This window comes from Xyrauchen texanus, chromosome 50 (assembly GCF_025860055.1).
Source record: "Xyrauchen texanus isolate HMW12.3.18 chromosome 50, RBS_HiC_50CHRs, whole genome shotgun sequence".
Classification (NCBI taxonomy): domain Eukaryota; kingdom Metazoa; phylum Chordata; class Actinopteri; order Cypriniformes; family Catostomidae; genus Xyrauchen; species Xyrauchen texanus.
The window spans coordinates 13,505,213-13,526,546 of NC_068325.1; the positions used below are offsets into that span (position 1 = coordinate 13,505,213).

The following is a 21,334-nucleotide window of genomic DNA, read 5'->3' on the forward strand; positions in this document are numbered from 1 at the left end:
AAGTCTTCAGCTGTCCAGTTTGGGTGAGCCTGTGCCCACTGAAGCCTCTGCTTTCTGTTCTTGGCTGACAGAATTGGAACCCAACGTGGTCTTCTGCTTTTGTAACCCATTCGCCTCAAGGTTAGACGTGTTGTGCATTACAAGATGCTATTCTGCTCACTACAATTGGAGCGGTTATCTGAGTTACCGTAGACTTTCTGTCAGCTCGACCAGTCTGGCCATTCTCCGTTGACCTCTCTCATCGACCAAGCATTTCCATCCACAGAACTGCTGCTCACTGGATGTTTTTTGTTTTTGGTACCATTCGGAGTAAATTCTAGTAAACTCAGGAGATCAGTAGTTATAGAAATACTCAAACTAGACCATCTGGCACCAACAATCATACCACAGTCAAAATCAATGAGATCACATTTGTTTCCCATTGTGATGTGAACATAAGCTCCTGACCCGTATCGTCATGATTTTGGCTGATTAGATAATCAGCTGCTGATTGGCTGATTAGATAATCGCATTAATAAGTAGGTGTACAGGTGTGGTTAATAAAGTGCTCGGGGACTGTATTTGAGTATCGATTCATCATGTTATTCCAAAGAAAAAAATCTTAGAAAATCTTTTTATTATTTCTTTAAACTGTAATAACTTGATCCACCTCTGAAACAAATTTCCTTTTTGGATGTCACCACCAAGCCTTCTTATTTTTCAACCCCTTCCCTCCAATCATATGTCATGTAGTGACCACTTTTCACAATCCAATCAATTCCATTAAATGTCCTGTTTTACTTGGGAATACGTCATATTACAGAATTAAAATGGCTTGCGGATGACCTTTCATGCTGACTTTAAGGTTTACCAACAACCTACCAAGAACCAACTTGATGATTACCTTCATATCTTAAGTATTACCTCCTTGAAACACACATGGAATAATTCCTTCCTTTTCTTTTAAACCATATTCAGCTGCCTGAATTTGGACTCTTTCTCTTTTTGACTTTTATCTTCTCCTATCACTCTCTCGCCTTGTGTGAAGGGTCTGTTGTCTGTGAGGCTTTTCCTGATATGCTTTGTGGCCACAGATTCCTCCTAAAATGGGACAGTTTAAATAGAAGAGAGGTGAAAGTCAGAGACAGGCATAAGAAAAAGGAAGTGAGAGGCAGATAGTACTGAAGCTAGCACATAAGTGTGCATAATGATTGACTTGAGTGCTCTTTGTCGCTCCTCAGGTGTGTCGTGAGCAGTTTGTGGCTCTTCATAGTCAGCCCATTCTGGAGGAGCTGTCCAAGTTTCTCCTGCAGAAATATTGCAGTAGACCACCGTAAGTTTGAATGTACATCTGTTCTTTTAACTGATAAACAGTATTTAACTACTATAGTTCATAATTAAAGGTGAAGCGTGCTATTTATTCAATGTTTAAATATGGTTTCCTATCCAAGCATAATATGCAGAGGCAGCTATAAGTAAACAAAAAGTGTAAAACTTTAAATATATGAAACTAAAAATTTGGCAATAATATATTATAGAGTTATTGGAGGGTTCAATTGGTGTGTAATTGGACAAGTGGAGTGATGTGATATGCCTTTGGACTTTGGCTTCTATTTTGGCTGTTGAGCCCCAAAACACCCATTCATAAACAACACAACAATATGGTCCTCTTCATATTAAATCCCACAGGGAGCTATCCAAGCCAAATAAGTTTCAAGAATACAGGAAGATGGTGGAGCTTTTGGCCAAGGTTCCTCAGACAGGTGAGTTTAGCCTGTCAACCACTGCAGTCTTTGCCTTCTGCCGAACAGATCAGTGGTTTGACCTTATCTAATTGACAGCTTGTCAGCTTTAAGGCAGCTGTGGGCTCTTGCATAATGATCCTGCAAAACCACACATGTGAATGTATGTACATCAACGAGATAGATATAATTAAACTGATGACAATTAATTTTGTCAACTGCTTAATCTGTTTACGTAACATGCCGGGAGGAAGCGCTGGACAACATGGGTGGAAAAACACGTTCACTGCAAAAATCACACACATCTGGCTCATCAAGATGTTGTTTCCGAAGAAGCAGTGTTGAGTGGCACTTTTACAGTGTTTAAAAGCTCAGTATCAATAAAGGCAAGCAATAAATAACAAAATGTATTAACTTTGGGACTGCACAAATAAAACAAATTTACATTGGTAAATCTAGAAATATCTGTTAATTTAAACATTTTAATTTCAAGCCCTGGAAATGTGGAAATTAATCAAATCTTAAAAGTCATGGAAAATTCTATAGTGACGATTCATTTTTCTACTTCCGTCCTTCGGATGAGATGTTAAACTGAGGTCCTGACTCTCTGTGGTCATTCAAAAAAATCCCAGAACACTTCTCGTAAAGAGCAGGGGTGTAACCCCGGTGTCCTGGCCAAATTACCCCCACTGGCCTTTGTCTATCATGGCCTCCTAATTATCTCCATCCCTGAATTGGCTACATCACTCTACTCTCCTCTCCATCAATAGCTGGTGTGTGGCGAGCGTACTGGCGCACTATGGCTGCCGTTGCATCATCCAGGTGGATGCTGCTCACTGGTGTGGTTGAGGAGATTACCCCTATACTATGTAAAGTGCTTAGAAATGTGCTATATAAATATAAGAAATTATTATTATTATTATTATTATTATTATTATTAAGCTCTGCTCTAAAAAAATATTTTGTTGATATTATTCTTTGAGCAACTCACCGTTTTGCCACATTGTCTTAATAAAGACATTTCTGCATTGAAATGTAACAATTTTCATTTTATAGTGTCTGAATTGCAGTACAAAGTCAAAATGCAGTAACTATGTCAATGCTGAATCATAGAAAAATGTCTTGGGGAAGTTAGGGACTGTTCACACTGAACGCTTTATAAACACTTGATAAAAAAAAACATTTAATGCGTCAGTTCTATTGTACAATGGCGTTTTAGTGCCACGTAATAGAAATCTGCGATTTCGAGAATTAAGTCAAAATTACAAGAATAAATTCGTAGCATTATGAGAATAGTGTATTGTAGAAATAAAATTTGAAATATTTTGAGAAAATAAATCACAGTACTGTACAATGACTTGAAATGGACCTATGTAATTCACAGCAGTTCCTGGTTTTCTTTTTGTTTCACTCGAGCATAAGCATATATCTTGTGCCTCCATTAGCAGGTGCCCTAAAGTTGAAAACTCCTGTACTAATGCATATCTCATTCATGAACGGAGAGCTTGCAAATACTTCCCTCAAATTTAGCTCTGCTAATTTGATAAAGTTGCATAGCCAATGTTATGTCCCTGGTTTGAGGTGTTTACTGTGATTTTGAATTTCTATTTTAAAATATTACGACTTTAATCCCACAATGTTACGACTTAATTCTCGTAATTTGGATTTTATTCTCAAAATATTACAAATTTAAACCCATAATGCTTCGACTTTATTCTCATAATTTAGATTTTTAATATATATTACAACTATAATCTCATAATTTCACTACTTTATTCCCTAAATTTGTACTTTATTCTCAAAATATTACGACTTTAATCCCAAAATGTTACGACTTTATTCTCGTAATTTGGATTTTATTCTCAAAATATTACGATTTTATTCCCATAATGCTACGACTTATTCCCCGTCATTTCAATTTATTTAGACTTTAACCCATATTTCTACGACTGTATTTCTAATAATTTTGACTTCTCAAATGATTACTATATTCTTGAAAAAAATATTTTTTAACATGGCACTAATATGCCATCGTACTATTGTATCTTTACTATTCTACAAAGAAAAAAATACAAGAAATACAACACTAAAATTTTGAAAAATGCATTCAAAGATGGGGGCTGTTCACGCATTCTTGCATTAAAAAATACAACCATTTAAATCTATAAATTCTATAATATCTATTCTACAACACCAAAACTGAAAAAGTAAAAATGGCTTCACAGTTAGGGGCAATGCACACCGAACGTTTGTCGCATAAAACACAGCTTGATGGGGTGCAACGGTCGTCCATCTAGCTCATGTTTACATCGAAAAACAATTCAAAAACAGTGCAAATGGATGCAAATACGAATTTGTGTGATGATCTATTGCTTGGTTTAAGTGTGGATATAATAATAATATTGTAATTGTATCTGTCACAGGACAGATCAGAGTCTTAAGAGACATGATTTTGGTCATACCTCAATTTTGACAAAAATGCGTAGTTCGTTTTGCCTTTGCCGGCCAATATACTTCTAAAGCATTGGTACCTGACACACAAATGGAAGTCTGCCCCAACAGTCTCCATAAAATCATTTTGAAAATCATCATTGATTAATCAAAAACAACTGGGATGTCATGAAAGAAGCAAGGAAATCCATTGGTCAAAAGTAGAGTGAACACTTGGTAAATACTACAGAGTCAGAAAGATGATTGCTGGAGAAACCCAGAGAACAGAGACGCTCAGTATTTTTCCAGGACCCCTCCTTATTGTCACTAATGAAATTGACTCCCTGAGGGAACAGCTGGAGGGTGTGTGTGTGTGTGTCCCAGAGGCCTGATTTCCTCTGTTCTTTACAACAAGGTGACATCACATTGGTGCACAAGCAAGAAGGCATCCCACAATTCCATACTTCAGTCAATGGTTGCTTTATCTATATTTATATCTCCTATGGGGGATTCATTTCTGTTTTCAAGTTGTAATGAAATTGATTAGAGCATGCATGGGTTGATTAAATGGAGTGACATGGAATTCAGTTAATATGCCAAACTTATTCTGTTTTTGTTGATTTCAGGTTCTACATCTTAAAATAAATAAAATAGAAAGAGTTAACAAAATAATGATTAAAGTCATAGTTTAGCATGCAACAGTACCTTTCATGTGAATCTCCCTGTCAAGAAAGGTCCAGGCCAAATTTCACCCCAAAAGAACTTGAAAATGAAGCCTATTTTTTTAAGACCAAAAATATTTGATAGTGACATTATTTTCAAGACATTTAAAGGAGTGATATGTATGCCTCATATATATATATATATCCTGTTTTCCTTTTACATATTTTATGCTAAGAGTCCAAGCATCTGTAATCATGTAATTGCTCTCTTCTAGGTGATTGCAATCTGGAGAAGGTTAAAAAAATCCATCTATTTCTTCAGCTGATGACTGTATCGCAAAGCTGACAGACAGCTTTCATCAGGAACACGAGAGCTCTCCAAAGACCTCGTGAAAATATATTGCTGCTTTTTAACTACACCGAAAGTGTGCTTGACTGAGACCAGATTGGTTGATATGGTGGATAAGTATGTATGTGTGAATGTGTGTGTCTGTCTTGTTATAAAGACATCACTTAAGTACTGAAGCAGAGTCCAGGCAGAGGCAAACAACAGCAGTCGCCCTTGTGTGTCTATGTATAAGCGCATCGTTTTTTCCTGGTATGGAGCGAGGACGCTCTCTCGGCATGGCTCTGATCCGGTCCTTCGCTCCTGAGTGCTTGCGCTGGGTTGATTAACCACATGATCTGGGCTCTCATCGATTTCAAGGCAGCCCATCTGAAAAGCCCTCTCTGACATTTCCACTTGGACATGATTTACCTCCCAGCATCCCTTCACAGCTGGCTCTACTCTCACATTCAAAGCCAGAGAAGGAACGAGAGAATTATAACAATGCACCTTTCTGAATGTTTTAGAGCCACAATTGTGGGCAGTGTTTGGCCTTGTGGTGCCCTTTTTAAGGACTTGAAAGCACATAAAGGGATGGTTCAACCAAAAATAAAAATGCTGTCATCTCACTCTCATGTTGTTCCAAAGCTGTAAGGGTGAGTAAGTGATGACCGAATTCTTTTATGACTCTAGAGAGTGTGTTTTATAAACAAAGCAATGTAAAGAGTGATGTACTATGAGGTCAGAATGAGTGCTTGACAGAGAATGTACACAAGGCATTTGTCAAGAAATAAAGTAAATATTTTTGCACTCTGTTCTACGAAAGGTTAATTGCTATTAAATTTCAATACCCAATGCATTGCTTCAGCTCTCTCTCTCTCTCTCTCTCTCTCTCTCTCTCTCTCTCACTCATGTTTTCAGAATTGTGAATACTTTATATTACAAAGGGCAAAGTGAAACCAATCCAACATCAGGCTGCACTTGACTACACAAGCACTGATGTAGGCAAATCTGCTCATTTCCTGTCATCTTGGACAGACTCCCCAAGAGAAATTACAAAAAGATTACTAAGTAATATTAGCATGTTGATTGGATTAGCCATCTTCTAAGTCTTTGTAAAATAGTTGTCAATATGCACACTTATGATCATACATTAAATAGATTCTGTATTATTAACATGCCAATTTACTGTTGGCAACAGTTGTTAGCTCTATATATAACTTGGCAGGAGAGTTGTTTATTAAATACATTTTGTTACAAATTAACGAGCTGTTTCACATAAATAATGAAACGTAAATAGTTCATGTGTCCAGCTGTATTAGCATGTTGTGAAGCGTAACAAGCTAACGTAAATAACGACGCATATAGCCTATAGTTAATGTCTCCAGGTAAATTTGCATGTTGCGAAGTGTAACTAGTTAACAAATAACCGAGCATAAATAGTTAATGTCTCCAACTATATTAGCATTTTGCGATGCATAACAATTAATGTAAATAATGATGCATAATTAGTTAATGTCTCCAGGTATATTAGCATGTTGCGATGTGTAACAAGTTCAAATAAATAACGAAGCATAAATGGTTCACATTTTCAACTATATTAGCAGCTTATCCGTTAAGAAAATCGAGAATTCATAGCCAATTTGCCGCTGCTAATTGTCACATGCAAATTAGCTTTGCGGCAAACTTGTGGCAAATTGTCCAAAGGTTTGCTGGAGTTTCACCACTACTGGCGAAAAGCTGAAAATTTGCTGCTTTTGATTTTGATTTTTTTGTAAGGGGTGTCGTGTAACAAGTTGACGTCAGTAACGAAGCATAATTAACACCAACAATATTAGCATGTTGCAAAGCGCAACAAGTTAACATAAATAACGAAGCCTAAATAGTTAATGTCTCAAACTAAACTAACATGTTGCGAAGCATAAGTCCAACTGTATTAGCATCTTCTGAAGCAAAGCAAATTAACGTAAATAACAAAACATAAATAGTTAATGTCTCCAACTATATTAACATATCGCTAAGCACCAGTTAACGTAAATAAAGCATAGTTAACCCCTCCTACTATATTAGCATGTTGCATTGTACAACACCTTAGCGTAAATTACGAAGTGTAAATAGTTAACGTCTCCAACTGTACTAACATGTTGCAAAGTGTAACAAGTTGACATAAATGACAAAGCATAAATTGTTCACGTTTCCAACTATACTAACATGATGCGAAGAATAAGTTAACGTCTCCAACTTTAGCATGTTGCGAAACGTAAAAAGGCAGAACTGTAAAATGATGACACTGATGTTTAATAAATAATTTTTTTTTTTGTATTAAACATTGGTGTCTTATTTTGCAGTTGCGTCTTTTTATGCTTCACTACATGTAGTAACATGCCTGAACGGCGGGTTATAGGGGTGAAAATAGATCTTAACCACTTTCCTGGACTCATGTTTGGATACGGGAAGCCGTTATCTTCCAGCCCAATGATTATAAAGCAGGCTCTCGCGACAGTTGAGGCTATAAAGACCATGAAAGCTAAATTCATTCTCATTTCTAGTCGATCTGGTTACTGCTACAGTGACTTATGATCCCAAACATTACTATTGGAACCAAGAGATGACTGCATCCCAGAGATCATAATGATGCTCCATAATATGGAGGGGGAGGGACGAGAGATTTAGTGTTTCTGCCTCACAAAAAAGCGTCTGAGATTGTTCGATTTGTGGGATGAAGACAACTTTTGTTGTCACATCCTTGTACATTGAAGTTGATCTTGTCTTTAAATGTACACAGTGTTACATAAACATTACAAAACGCCCACGAATCACTGCAGCCTTGAAGTGAGAATCAACTCAAGGCTTTTCTGTTTTCTATTTTTCTCTCTCTCTCTCTCTCTCTCTCTCTCTATATATATATATATATTATTTTTTAAGAAAGTTCTGCACACTTTTGTAGGTTGCAAATCTTTATCTTGATTAGACTATGAACATGCTGACTCCTTGAACTTTACATACAGGATTACTTGGCCAAAGTTTCTTCCTTTGCCAACGGCTTGTCCGACAAATGCGTAGCATCTCTGTGAAGTGATAGAAACCTTAATAACTGTTAGCCTAGACATCAGGGAGGCTCTCAGGAGAAAACATGTCAATGAAAACAATGGATACTTGGGGAAAACTCTTTTAAATTAGATTTTGACATTTTTAGACAGATAATACTTTTCTTGGTAGTCAAGAAAAATACCCACAGATGCTATGGATAATCCAAAAAATCAATGTGGTGAAAGTTAATGTGCAGTGTGTAAGTATGAAGACATTTCTCGTTTCTCAGACCTTGTCCCTTTCTTATTAACAAAAAACAAACTTTCAGAATATTTTGTTTTTCGGCTACTATAATTCATAGTAAAACTTAATGGTGCTTTGTGGTGCATAAATCTTTAATTTTATGGGTCACTAAAATTGAGACAAATATGCCTTTCTCATGGACAAATCATGTAAACTTCATTGCTTCAGATATAACTATAATTTATCAAAAATGTAACATAAAATCATAAAACGAGTTGAAAAAAATCAACTTTGTTTTTGATTACATTTAAAACATTGTGAATCGCAAAATCAAAATCAATCAGCATATGGGGAGCCATTGGATTGTGGACTATGGTTTCCACAGGGGATCATTTAACAGACTTAATTGGATTCACATTTGGCTTCGTCGTACGCCGGGACTTAGCTCAGAACAAACCTGAAAAAGCTACAATAATGCTTAAAGTTAGCCGCGTTTAAGCAGTGCAATGGTACGTGGAACAGTGGAATATAAATAGGGTTTTAAGGATTCAAAGACAGAGAGAACATCAGTGCCTCATTAGGTAGCCACGGCGAGCGAGTTATTTTGCGCTGACTCATTGTCGCCTGATACTTCATGTCACATTTCAAAGGAATGGGGTAATCACTGGCAGTGTACTTGCTCACATTCTGCTCGCTTAACCTCACTTGCCTTCTAAGATGTGGGTGATTGCCACAAAACATCAATACAATTTTGTAGTCATATTTAACCCATATACTTTATACATATACACTCACTGAGCACTTTATTAGGAACACCTGTACACCGACTTATTTATGTTATTAACTAATCAGCCAATCGTGTGGAAGACAATCATGCAGATATGGGTCAGGAGCTTCATTTTATGTTCACATCAACCATCAGAATGGGGAAAATGTGATCTCAATGATTTAAAACGTGGAAAGGTTGTTGATGCAAGACGGTTTGAGTATTCCTGTAACTGCTGATTTCCTAGGATTTTCACACACAATAGTCTCTAGCGTTTAACCACAATGGTGCCAAAAAACATCCAGTGAGCATCAGTTCTGTGGATGGAAACGCAGAGAATGGCCAGACTGGTTCGAGCTGACAAAGGCTACGGTAACTCTGATAACCACTCTGTACAATTGTAGTAAGCAGAATAGCATCTCAGAATGCACAACACGTCGAACCTTGAGGCGGATTGGCTACAGCAGCAGAAGACCTTGTCGGACACTTTATTAGGTCCATAGTGTTCCAAATAAAGTGCTCAGCTATTGTATGTACAGTATATTGAGTATGGAAAATGAATCTTTTTGTTACATTGCAGTAATGAGAATTGTGGGGTAAAATGCATGTGACTGTAATGCATAATGAAAATAATATAACAATGTAAAAAAAATCTGAATTGCCATAAAATTAATTTCTTTTTCTATATGCAATATATACTTCATTTGTTTCTTTTGATTTTGGAGTAAAAAATTGCAAGGACATTTTCTTGACCCATACTGGATTTCCTCAAAACTACTGAGGCTTTGAGCAATAAGTCTCTTCTTTGTTTGTGAGGAATAATAATTTTACATATGGACAGTGCCATAATCTTTCAAATAAAACATCACATCTTTTAAATAAAGAAACAATTAATTTAGAAAAGCTGACATTTGTGAAGAAAGCTACTTAAGTCCATTGGAATTAATACACCAGATAAGGGCAAATTAGTACTTCAGTCATTAGACGTCGTACTGCACCAGTATAATTAGTTCAATATCTTTGTGATATTTACTTTAATTAATTAGAAAACTATTGGTTCATTTATGTGTCCCCAGTGCTAAATCAGGACGTGGATAAAATGTGCTCTGTTGTGGACTAGTGAAGAAACACACTCGCATATGGTCAACACAAAGTTTTAGTCAAAATCAATGCAATTCAATTATATTTGTATCCTTTCATTTCATTTGACACACCTTTACATGTAACCTCATGGTAACATTTTTCTTTTGGCCCAACTTTGGTCTGAATACCAAAAGACTTGAAAAAAAAACATGGACAGCAATTCCAGTAAGAATTCATCCCTTTTCATAACCTGGATTCCACTGATCTGCCTATAACAATTCTAATATTGAACATTATAGGTTAAATATATATTGTCTAGCTGGTTCATGTTGAAAAGAGGGAATAACCTCCTACGTTTTGATTAAAAGCAAACTGCAATGTCCTGGTATTCATGTCAGTATGCATCATTTGGATTACAGAATATAAAAGGTTGGTACATTTGTAATCTTTGTGAACAGCTACAATAAAGAAAACAATCCAAAAGAGGCAAACTGTGTTGGTGCAAGCTACATTGATGTTTATATTATAGGTACAATGGAAATGTCTCAATTCTGTTAGGAATTAAACAGATATGTTGTTCGTTACTGCGATGGACTGGCGACCTGTCCAGGGTGTCCCCCGCCTTTCGCCCAATGTTAGCTGGGATAGGCTCCAGCCCCCCGCGACCCTGTACACAGGATAAGCGGTTGACGATGGATGGATGGATGGATGGATGGATGGATGTTGTTCGTTATATGTTTTTTTTTTTGTGGCCGGTCACACCACATACATTCTGAGAGTAAAATCCAAAGTGTGACAAAGGAATGGGAAAAGTTATTGGTGAGGGAATGTCCACAGGTTCCCAACACTGGCAGTGCCCACCAGTTCCATCATTGTCACAAATTTGACGATAATCTAGATCTGGGGTGGTGGTCAGTCTCTGGCAGGCTGATTATTGAATCCTTCTTGGGCAGTCCTGAATCCAAGCTGGGTCTCATCTGGGGGAGGGAAGCGGGGGGGAATGCACCTACAGACATTTGGTGGGGCAGTGCCATTCTTAGAGGGCTGCTACCTCTGAGACCTGCAGGACCTGGAAGGTTATGAGCGGGGCCAATGGAGGTGGAGGAGACTCTGGTTGACTGGGCAGGACTTGGGGCAGCTGGTTGCACCAAATCATGGGGCAAGGATGGCTGGGATGCAGACAGAGCTCGGGCATCCTGGCTTAGAGTGCTCCTGGGGCCTGGTGGTCGATGTGTGGGGCTGGGAACGTGTTGGTGTACAAGGGATAGCTGGGAGCCCGAGGGTGCACCCGGAGGGCTGGAACCATACTGGAAAGTTCGACCAGTTGTGGCCAGAGGGCTATGGACAGGTGTGTTGGCAAGAGCTGAGGCAAGGGCTAATGTAGAGTACTGGGAGCCTGGGGGAGTCTGGCTCTGGACCACCTGGAACCGCCTCACCATGCAGGGAGATTGGACGGCCCCAGAACCAACTAGAGAGTTGCCCATCTGGGGGCAGAAACTCATGGCCACAGCTTGCTGGAGGGTGGCAATGGCAGAACTGGTGGAGGGCTGGCTGGAAGGTCCAAAAAAGCTACCATGGGTTGAAGGAGTCATGGACATGGCCCTGGGCCGCTGCATGTCTCCTTGTTTCACCAATTTAACCATTTCCCGATCATACTTGACAATCTCCTGAATCATCTCGTTCTCATGGTTGTTGAAGACACCAGAGTTGAGATCATGCTGTACTTTATGCATAAGGATGGAGTTCTTCTTGCCTGCAAGAGGTACCAAACAGGCAATAATAATGCAGTTAAGGATCCATAATAAAGGTGCAGTTGTAAAAACTACCTAAATATTGAAATCATATTACAATGAACTTGTTACACTCAGCTCTATTACCCTCATTGCTTTGTTAGACAAAATGAAGAATTGGCTTAATACTGCACTAAATCCTTGTACCATTTTCCAGACAAAGTACTGAAAAGAAATTGAATTCATATTTGGCAGATTTGCACAATTCGGAGAGCATACTTTTGTCTTTTGGTTTGAGTGTGTTTTATAGATGTTTGCTGCTTTACACAGCATATTCCTGTTGTTTTACTGGCAACCCTTATTGGGAAATTTTTTTGTTTTGAGCTGGTTTACAGTCTAGCAGGTCTCCCACCCAGGCCAATCTGTTCTTCAACTGGTCCCTTCAACGGACAAATGCCCAAAACCAGCATACAGATCAGCTAAGACCAGCAGGTTTAAGAGGATTGTTTGTTGTTCAGGGAACTGCTCTTTTATCATCGATGGGTCACCCAGTCCCTTGTGAACAGTATGACCCAGAGCCCTGCTGAGATATCTAGTGAGAGGAAGCAATAATATCTGGCGCTAGAATCGTACTGCTGAGTCACGGCACAGCTAACACTAACTTGTGACAGAGCACGTGTCTATCACCTGTACCCTGCTGCTAGCAGAGACCAATTTGCAGCTAAAATGACATCCTTTTTCACGGCTCCCATCGGCAGGGCCCGAACATCGCTTTCAATTTCTCTCACATCTGCCTCCAGTAGCACACAAAAATAACACTGAAAACTATCACTCTGTCTCTCTTGGTTTGGGCATGCAATTTCAACAAGCTGTCTTCCAGATCCATGGCTATATAGCGAATATCAGAGGATGTGCGGTGAAGATTTGTGTCATCCATCATGTTTAGAGCTAGAACTAGAGCAGTGGTACAGGAATAAACCAGAATTGCACATTTTGCATCACATCCAACATGTGAAGTGCTGGGGTACTCCAGGACCAGAATTGAAAACTACTAGACTAGGGTGACCAGACGTCCTGATTAAATTGCTTATATATTGCTTAATTATTAATCATTTGTATTAGTAACATCATCAAGTGAAAATGCATACTTAAGTCTCAAGACTTTGCAAATATTTGTAAATAATTCAAAAATAATCTATAGGTTTTTAAATGTTTTATTTGGCTACTGCCATTAACATCTCAACACATAGCAAGTCCACTGCAATCCTTGGCAAACTTCGACAGTCAGTGGGACTGGCTCATTCAGTTCTTTTTGAGTTGGACAGTTTGATGTGCCGCGTAGCCAGTAGATTTACTTCAGCTGTGCGTCTTGCGTCATCAACCCGGAAATAAACTTTGATTCAGTTTGATGTTGTGAACTGGTTCAGCCGGTTACTTGCTGAGAATTTGCTCAAAAGAACTACTCATTCAAGAATATCACTAATGAATCATGCTTTTTATATAATGAGTCATAGATTTTATCACTCTCACATATTTGCAATTTTACTTGGTTTGTTAAAAAAGCACACTTCAGCAAATGTAGGTAAAGTACACAGAATTACAAAAAGTTGTAGATAATACTTTGTGGGGTAAATTGGTCACCCTATATTGGACACACCCTGTTACAGCTATCTCTCTGAATTCCCTTTTTAATAAGCAACTTGAGACACTTTTTGGATTCATACATTTAACAGGCAATATTTATGTGAAGCGACTGCAGCCCATTGACTTCGAGACTGTGAAAGCAGATGCTCTACTGCAAAGTGTCTGGAACTCCTCCGTGAGCTGAACTGATCATTTATGGAATCTGGCTGTTATGGCAACAGTGAGTGGGGTGGCGGCATGGCCCATTTGTAAACAAATGAGGTGGTCATGTGACAGGGAGTGACATCAGCAGCACACTGACCTTGGGAGATAAGGGAAGGATTCCAAATGAATGCTGATCGGGGTGGGGAGGGCAGGTGGCCTCTCGTGGCAAATTATATGTTTATGTGCTGAAAATTCAAGCCAAGAATGGCAAAACAATTGTGTTGAAGACAAATTTTGGAAGGGAATAATATTTTCCCACAGATGACCAATGAATGTCCAAATGTGATGAAACAGATGGAAGATCTGAATGTGTGGACAACAGTTGCTGGCCATGTACCAGTAGTGTATTTTATACAGGTAAACACACCCATACAAAATGTGCTGCGGCAGTACCATGGTAAAGTGATGATATCAAATGGTAATATTCTCTGAAATGGTATTATTTAGTATTCCGAGGTACATTGTACTGAGCCAAAACACTATCACTTACAAAAAGTACCATGGTATGACCAAGTTTTTTGGTCATTGTGCCATATTACTGCCATGTTTTGTTTTGTTTTTGGACATGAAATGTGCTACCATGATACATACATTTAAATCCCATATATCAAATTACCTTGGTAGTGCTATCTGATACTATTATTTTACAATTGTTACTGCCACAGTACTTTTTTGTATGGGATGCAAGTACAATGGTACCCAACAAAACATAGCATTACCATGGAACCATGTCCACAAAACCATGGCAATACCATGGTACTTTACATGGGACTCCAAGGTACTTTAAAAAATGCCATGGTATTACCATAGTACATGTCCAAAACACTATCACTTACAAAAAGTACATGAATTTAAGTGCTGATATTCACAATATTATGTATTTATTCTATAAATGTAGCTGTCTAGGTGGCAGACATACCTATTCGGTCAAGGCGGTCGATTGCTACCGTCTCAAAGGCTCTCCTCATCATGGGGTACTCCTCTAATACTTCATTGAAGTTGTCTACAGAGAGTGAGTATAGACGGCAGTAGGTGTCTGCTCGAACACTGGCAGTTCTTCTTCCACGGGTCAACAGGCAGATCTCTGATGAGAGAGAGAAACAAACAGGATATATCATGGTTGTGGTTCAAGAATAGAAAAAGTTATTGTCCAACTTTATCTCCTGGAACAAAGTTTAAAAATTAGAAGACCACTTTTTGTGGTATAGAACAAACATGATGCATTTGACACTTAACCTCTGTGTTGCTTTGACCTTTGAAAATACAATAATGTTTCATCCCTGCTTTAAAAAGCTAGTCTTTCCGGTGTTTAGGTGGTCTTTCAGCCTGGCCTAGCTAATGTTTAGCTGGTCTACAAACCTGATCAAGCTGGTGTATAGCAGTTCTACCAGCCTGGCCATTTGACAGAGTCCCCAAAGCCTGTCTAAAATAATTATATTAGAGATATAGGAGAACTTGAGAATGCAAAGGCAAAAAATGCAGCAATATGGAATACATTAAGAGGGCCATCAACATAAGATCAGAGTTTGTTTTTAACTGCTTGAGTATCAATGGATGCATCCAAAACCTGGAAAATGTTGCTTTCAAAGGCTGTATATGGAGTTAGGATGAAATTAAGGTGCATTTCAATCTGTTCTGAGACCAGTGCAGACAGGTAATGTTAAGTAATTCCCTAATTAGGGAGCAGCCTATAGCTTTCCTATACAGTCATGTGCATTCACTATTAAAATCTGGTCAAAAGTTCAGTTTCAGGCTGGTGATGTTTGGACCACTCAACATGTTTGGCAGACATCGGACAATCGTAATCAGTACATAGATTCAGAATTTTTCATGCAACATTTTATTTTAATATGGTTGGCAGTGACTGGATGATGCTGGCCATTACTTTGTATCAGAACTTCTTCTAATGCTAGTTTCTTTAATGTCCCCCAGTAGGGATATGTTTGCTTTAGCACTTTAAAACAGGCCATCCAACCATCTTTGGAACATTTACAGAACGTTTGTCCCAAACTTTCTAGAGACACTTCATCACAGTCATCTTATTTGAGTTGTTCTTCTTGAATTAACTCCTCCATGTAATTTCACCACCACTGGACCCAATACCTGTCAGGTAACTCAAACCCACACTCTGAAGGAGCTGTCGGTTTGCTTTGTGTCTTTTGTGCTTCTGTTCTTTTCCGAGTGGAAGCAAGGTCAGAACACTCAACATTATAATGACGTTAGATCCTGTTCCCTGACTGAAGGGGCCCTGTCCACACACACCTATGGATGCTCATCAATTTGGTATCAACCCAGCTGGAAATGTGGCCACACTTCAAGGTGAATGTTGGCACAGCTCACCCTCATTGAAGTTGCTGTTAGCATCACGACCAAAATGCCCCTCATCCCTGTAGAGTAAAACTCCACTGTGTATTCAAGTGGAAGTTGCCTGTTGTTGAAAATCAATATCACTTTCATTCTGGGTAGCTTTTGCATCTTAATAAGAGTGTTTTTAGATCAAAGTGTACTTTAAAGTTGATTGCACATAGTTGCAAAGACTTGACTTTTAATAAAATGTATTGTACTCCTCACTACATGCACTCCTGGTGGTACTCTCATGCCATTCCAACATGTATGACTTTCTTCAATGGAACACAAAAAGAGTTAGAACACTGGCCTCATTTACTTTCATTGCATAATTTTACCATACAATACAAGTTAATGGTGAGTGGGGCCTAATATGTCTGCCTAACTTCTCCTTTTGTGTTCTTTGAAAGAAAGAAAGTTATACAGATAAGTAAATGATGACTTATTTTTTATTTTTTGGGTGAACTATCCCTTTAACAGTGCAACTGAACTTATAAACATACACCAACTACCAAAAAAGTCAGAGTGGTACCTAATAATAAACCTGCAAAAACAGCCGTCTGCCACAAATCACATTTTTACAACATTCCCAGTTTGTGTTGATGCATCCCAGCGTGCAAAACCAAACTGTCAAGTCTATGATGAAGTGCCTCCTTTAACACAAGTGTGGAGATCAAATTTAGCTCCACTTACATTCATTACAGCTGCAGAAAGAACAAACAATATTACATGCCAACGCAGTGTTCATTACCCAAAGGAAAATGAAAGTGTTCCACATGGCTACCACCATTACTATTCTAAGATATTAACTGAAAACTCAGGCCATTGGGAGTATTAACACATTCCTTTTATGGCTTAGTGAAGAAAAGTACTTTTTTTTTTGTATAGCACCTTTCACAACACACATCGTTTCAAAGCAGCTTTACAGAAGATCAGGCATTAACAGAAGATTAAACTGTAAAATCTATAATGTCATAGAGTCATCATTGGTCATCACATGGTTTACAATTATTAAACTAAGTAAATGTTAAGGGCCAGTGTTTAAAACAAAGACTTTGTATGAACTGTAAGATTAATGGCTAATATCTTTGAAGTCCATCCTGGATTAACTGCAGAAGTTCACATAGATGCAACTGTCCTTTGTTAGTTGGCTGATGAAGGCTTTTGTTGGTAATTAATTGATAGTCTATGTATTCCATTTCAAGAGTGCAGTCCATCATTATACCAAGGTGATGCAGGCCGAGATCAGTGAGGTGCTTCTCAGTTCAACCTGGCTGTTAATTTCGGTGAGGTCTTTAATAAGTCCAAGGTTCCCATGTCTTATGCTATTAACCTATTTAAATGGCCTGACTATTTTTCTTGGAAACACAGACTAATGGAATAAGCCACGAGAGGCCACAGTGATTTTACCACAGATCCAGATCGCCTTACACCTAACAACACACCTTAACCGTGGTAAAATCGCTCAAACGAATAGTTTCTTGTGGCTTATTGCTCTTTTAAGATGGTGCCAAGAGCAATATGATGAAAGACCCATGGAGTTCTGGATAAAAAAAAACTTAAAATATTCTAGATGCACAAGTAGTGACAGATATTTTCTTGACTGCGTGGTTTAATTTAAATTGCTCACTTCACTTACATCAGCAGAGGTCAGATGATAATTTTAACAATTCTACTTAAAGAGATAGTTCACACAAAAATTCTAATTATCTGATCATTTACTCACCCTCAAGCCATTCCAGATGTGTATGACTTCCTTTCTTCTGCTGAACACAAACAAAGATTTTTTTGAAGAATATGTCAGCTCTGTTGGTCCATACAATGCAAGTGAATAGTGGTCAGAACTTTGAAGATCAAAAAGCACATAAAAGTAATCCATAAGACTCCAGTGGTTAAATCCATGTCTTCAGAAGCAATTATGATAAGTGTGGGTGAGAAACAGATCAATATTTAAGCCTTATTTTACTATCAGTCTCCACTTTCACATTCTTCTTCTTTTGTTTTAGGCGATTCACATTCTTTGTGCATATCGCCACCTACTGAAGATATATATTTAACCACTGGAGTCATATGGATTACTTTTATTCAATTTTGGTACCCATTTGCTTGCATTGTGAGGGCCTCCAGAGCTAAAATATTCTTCTAAAAATCTTAGTTTGTGTTCTGTAGATAAAGAAAGTCATACACATCTGGGATGGCATGAGAGTGAGTAAATGAGAGAATATTCACTATCCCTTTAAACCATGTGTTATAGTGCAGTTCCTAATAAAGTTACAACACCAACAGGCAAGTTTTATTAACTTGCCAAAGCCATTTTTACTCAAGTGAGTATATACTGTATATATATATATATATATATATATATATATACACAAACACACAGTACATACTGTATGTGATGAGGCATTTTAAAATGGCTTCAAACGTGGTGCATCCAATCAGATTTTAGAGCTGGAACGGTCCTTTTTATTATAAAACTTGTATACAGTGAACCGGATTTGGGTATTTTTATCCTGTGAGAAGCTGTGGTCAGCAGAGAACCGTGACAAATCGGTCTGGCATCATGAATAATCCCCTCTCATGGATGCCACTTAAAAGGTACAGTGTAACTGTCTTTAGCCAGGGAATCTCCACTGTCGACATTATAAATGACTCTGACATTGATGTTCTGCTCCACTAATTAGGTGTTATTAATTGGCCACATTTGTCCTTTATATGTGGTCCTTCAGAGCCCCTGAATGGCTCCTGGATTATTCCCAGTCTTGGCGAACTCTGCTCCTTGCCAGCCTGTGTCCCTCTACCAGACCGTGCCCTAAAGACTCTGGAAAAAGCACTGTCTTTTTCCCGGATCATCTACACCGGCCACTCGGTAGGAGGGGCAGGATCTTAAATGGGACAAAGCTTGCTGGAGGGAGAAACGGAGGAGTCATGTTCAAATGTCAGTGATATTCATCACTGTAATCTCTTTGCAAGTGAGCAGTTTAAGAGGGAATGAACATAACATGCAATAATATGCGACTTTAAACATCAGCAAGCCTGCTTGTTTTTCAGCTTTAAAAAGATGTTTTGGAAAAACTCTTTCCTCTTTAAGGTGAAGTGTATCTGGGCCCCAAGTAGCACCAGACAGAATTGCGAAAATAATGTTTTCAAACAGGTTTTTCAAAACACTCCCCATGTGCTATTGGTCAAACAAACAGATAATCCTGCCCCAAACTGACACCATTGGTTGAGTCTGGGTACTCAAACAAACAGCAATGTTTTAAAAGAGCCACAATAATAAAGCCATTTAACCTACAAATGGCTTGCTTGTAGTTATTTGACTTGCTTGTAGGGGCCGTTCACACAGAATGCGTTTTTTGCATCTGTCTGTGCTGTTCTTGAATTGTTTTTCCATGTAAACGTGTACTAGATGGATGCATTTAACCCCGACTCGCTGGTTTTTCAGCATCTTCCGCAGGATAGCCACATTTTTAGATGCTGTTCAAGTTACTGTCTTCGGTCATTTTTGACCAATTTGATTTTTGCAATGGTAATTTTGTTTTCATGGTTTTAGATGCCTTGCCAAGTTAACCCTTCTACTGTCTTCTGTCATATTTTAACTATTTGATTAAATAATTTTTTTTAATGGCTTCCTTCGTCGGAGCAGTACAAGGCTTGGTGACTTTTCCTAAATTTGCCATCTGAACACAAAAAAAAAATGCTAAATTGATTCTATGAATATAGGTGGTTTTATCAAACAGTGACCTTTCGCATTCCTTGTCAAATTTGAACTCAAATAAGCAAAAACTCTCTCTCTTTCTCTCTCATCTATTTCAAAATAGATTAAGTTATACATGTGTCTTTCTTGGGCCTTGCTTACAGTTCTGTTTCAGCAGCACAATGATGAAATAGTGTTCTTTGCGTTACTGTTTGATCATCTTCATCTAAATAGTACAAGGCTAAGTGTCTTTTTCTACACTTGCCATCTCAACACACACACACACACACACACACACACACACACACACACACAGTTGTGTTTCCATGTTTTATGGGGACTTTCCATAGACATAATGGTTTTTATACTGTACAAACTTTATATTCTATCCCCTAAACCTAACCCTACCCCTAAACCTAACCCTCACAGAAAACTTTCTGCATTTTTACATTTTCAAAAAACATAATTTAGTATGATTTATAAGCTGTTTTCCTCATGGGGACCGACAAAATGTCCCCACAAGGTCAAACATTTCGGGTTTTACTATCCTTATGGGGACATTTGGTCCCCACAAAGTGATAAATACACGCTCACACACACACACACACACACACACACACACAAATGCTTACTAGATTCAATGATTTATTATAAAACTTTATTACAAACAAGACTTTATTGTTCTGCACTGTTTATTACTTTTTATGAATCATTTATTTATTGCTGTTCGTTATATTATGTTCATTATCTTGTTGTTCATTGCTCTTGCAATTTTTTTATACTTCATTTACTTCACTGACTGAACTTGAATTGAATTTTCATGTTTGCAAAATAAATGCTTCTGAGTAAAACCATGGTCAGATTTAACTGCAAACAGTAAAAACATGCTAAACTTTGTCAAATAATAGTCTTTGATAATATCTGAATGTATATCAAAATTCATAACTTAATATTTAGAAATGAACTTTGTTAACAACATTGGTCTACTGTGACCAGGCAGCGTGTGTGGATCGCTGCAGCCACCTACTGGTTATAATTGTCATTTTCATGTTTGTTTGTTTTTTCAGCAGACGGCATCAGATGCTTCAAATGCATGAAACATTTTTATATTTTATTTTTATTTTAATGAAGTGTATTTTTTAATTGAGTGAAAAGTAATATAAATGTTTATTTTATTTGAAAATAAATGGTGTAATTTAGTAATTTAGAGGTAAATTGGGTATAAATTCTACAAATTCCAAAAGAAATGCATACATTTAGTGATATTACATTTCTTGACAAAATTATAATCAAATACATGATTACTGTATCCGTACTAAGAGTGACAGCCTGTAACAAAGAAATTACAATTCCTTCAGAAATATTTAACTACAGGATGTTTAATAATAATGTTTATGTATGATAATTACACTAATATATCTTGGTGCAAGACTACTATGTTTCAGAATAAATT

General features: G+C 37.8%; 2 protein-coding genes across 2 annotated transcripts in view; one reads left to right on the forward strand and one right to left on the reverse strand.

Annotated features, from left to right (window-relative positions):
• Positions 1-5,673, forward strand: part of LOC127640994 (DNA-directed RNA polymerase, mitochondrial-like) — a 50,637-nt gene extending 44,964 nt beyond the window's left edge. Inside the window, 2 exon segments of the mRNA XM_052123731.1 lie at positions 1,221-1,312; positions 5,089-5,673. Of these exon segments, the coding sequence (XP_051979691.1) occupies positions 1,221-1,312; positions 5,089-5,159 (163 nt within the window). The 3' untranslated portion in view covers positions 5,160-5,673.
• A 4,651-nt stretch (positions 5,674-10,324) lies between these two features.
• The window catches only part of LOC127640919 (potassium/sodium hyperpolarization-activated cyclic nucleotide-gated channel 2-like), a 41,009-nt gene continuing 29,999 nt past the window's right edge, over positions 10,325-21,334 (reverse strand). Inside the window, exons 7-8 of the mRNA XM_052123632.1 lie at positions 14,758-14,922; positions 10,325-12,013 (exon numbers count right to left, since the gene is read on the reverse strand). Of these exons, the coding sequence (XP_051979592.1) occupies positions 11,136-12,013; positions 14,758-14,922 (1,043 nt within the window). The 3' untranslated portion in view covers positions 10,325-11,135. The remainder of the gene's footprint in view (positions 12,014-14,757; positions 14,923-21,334) is intronic.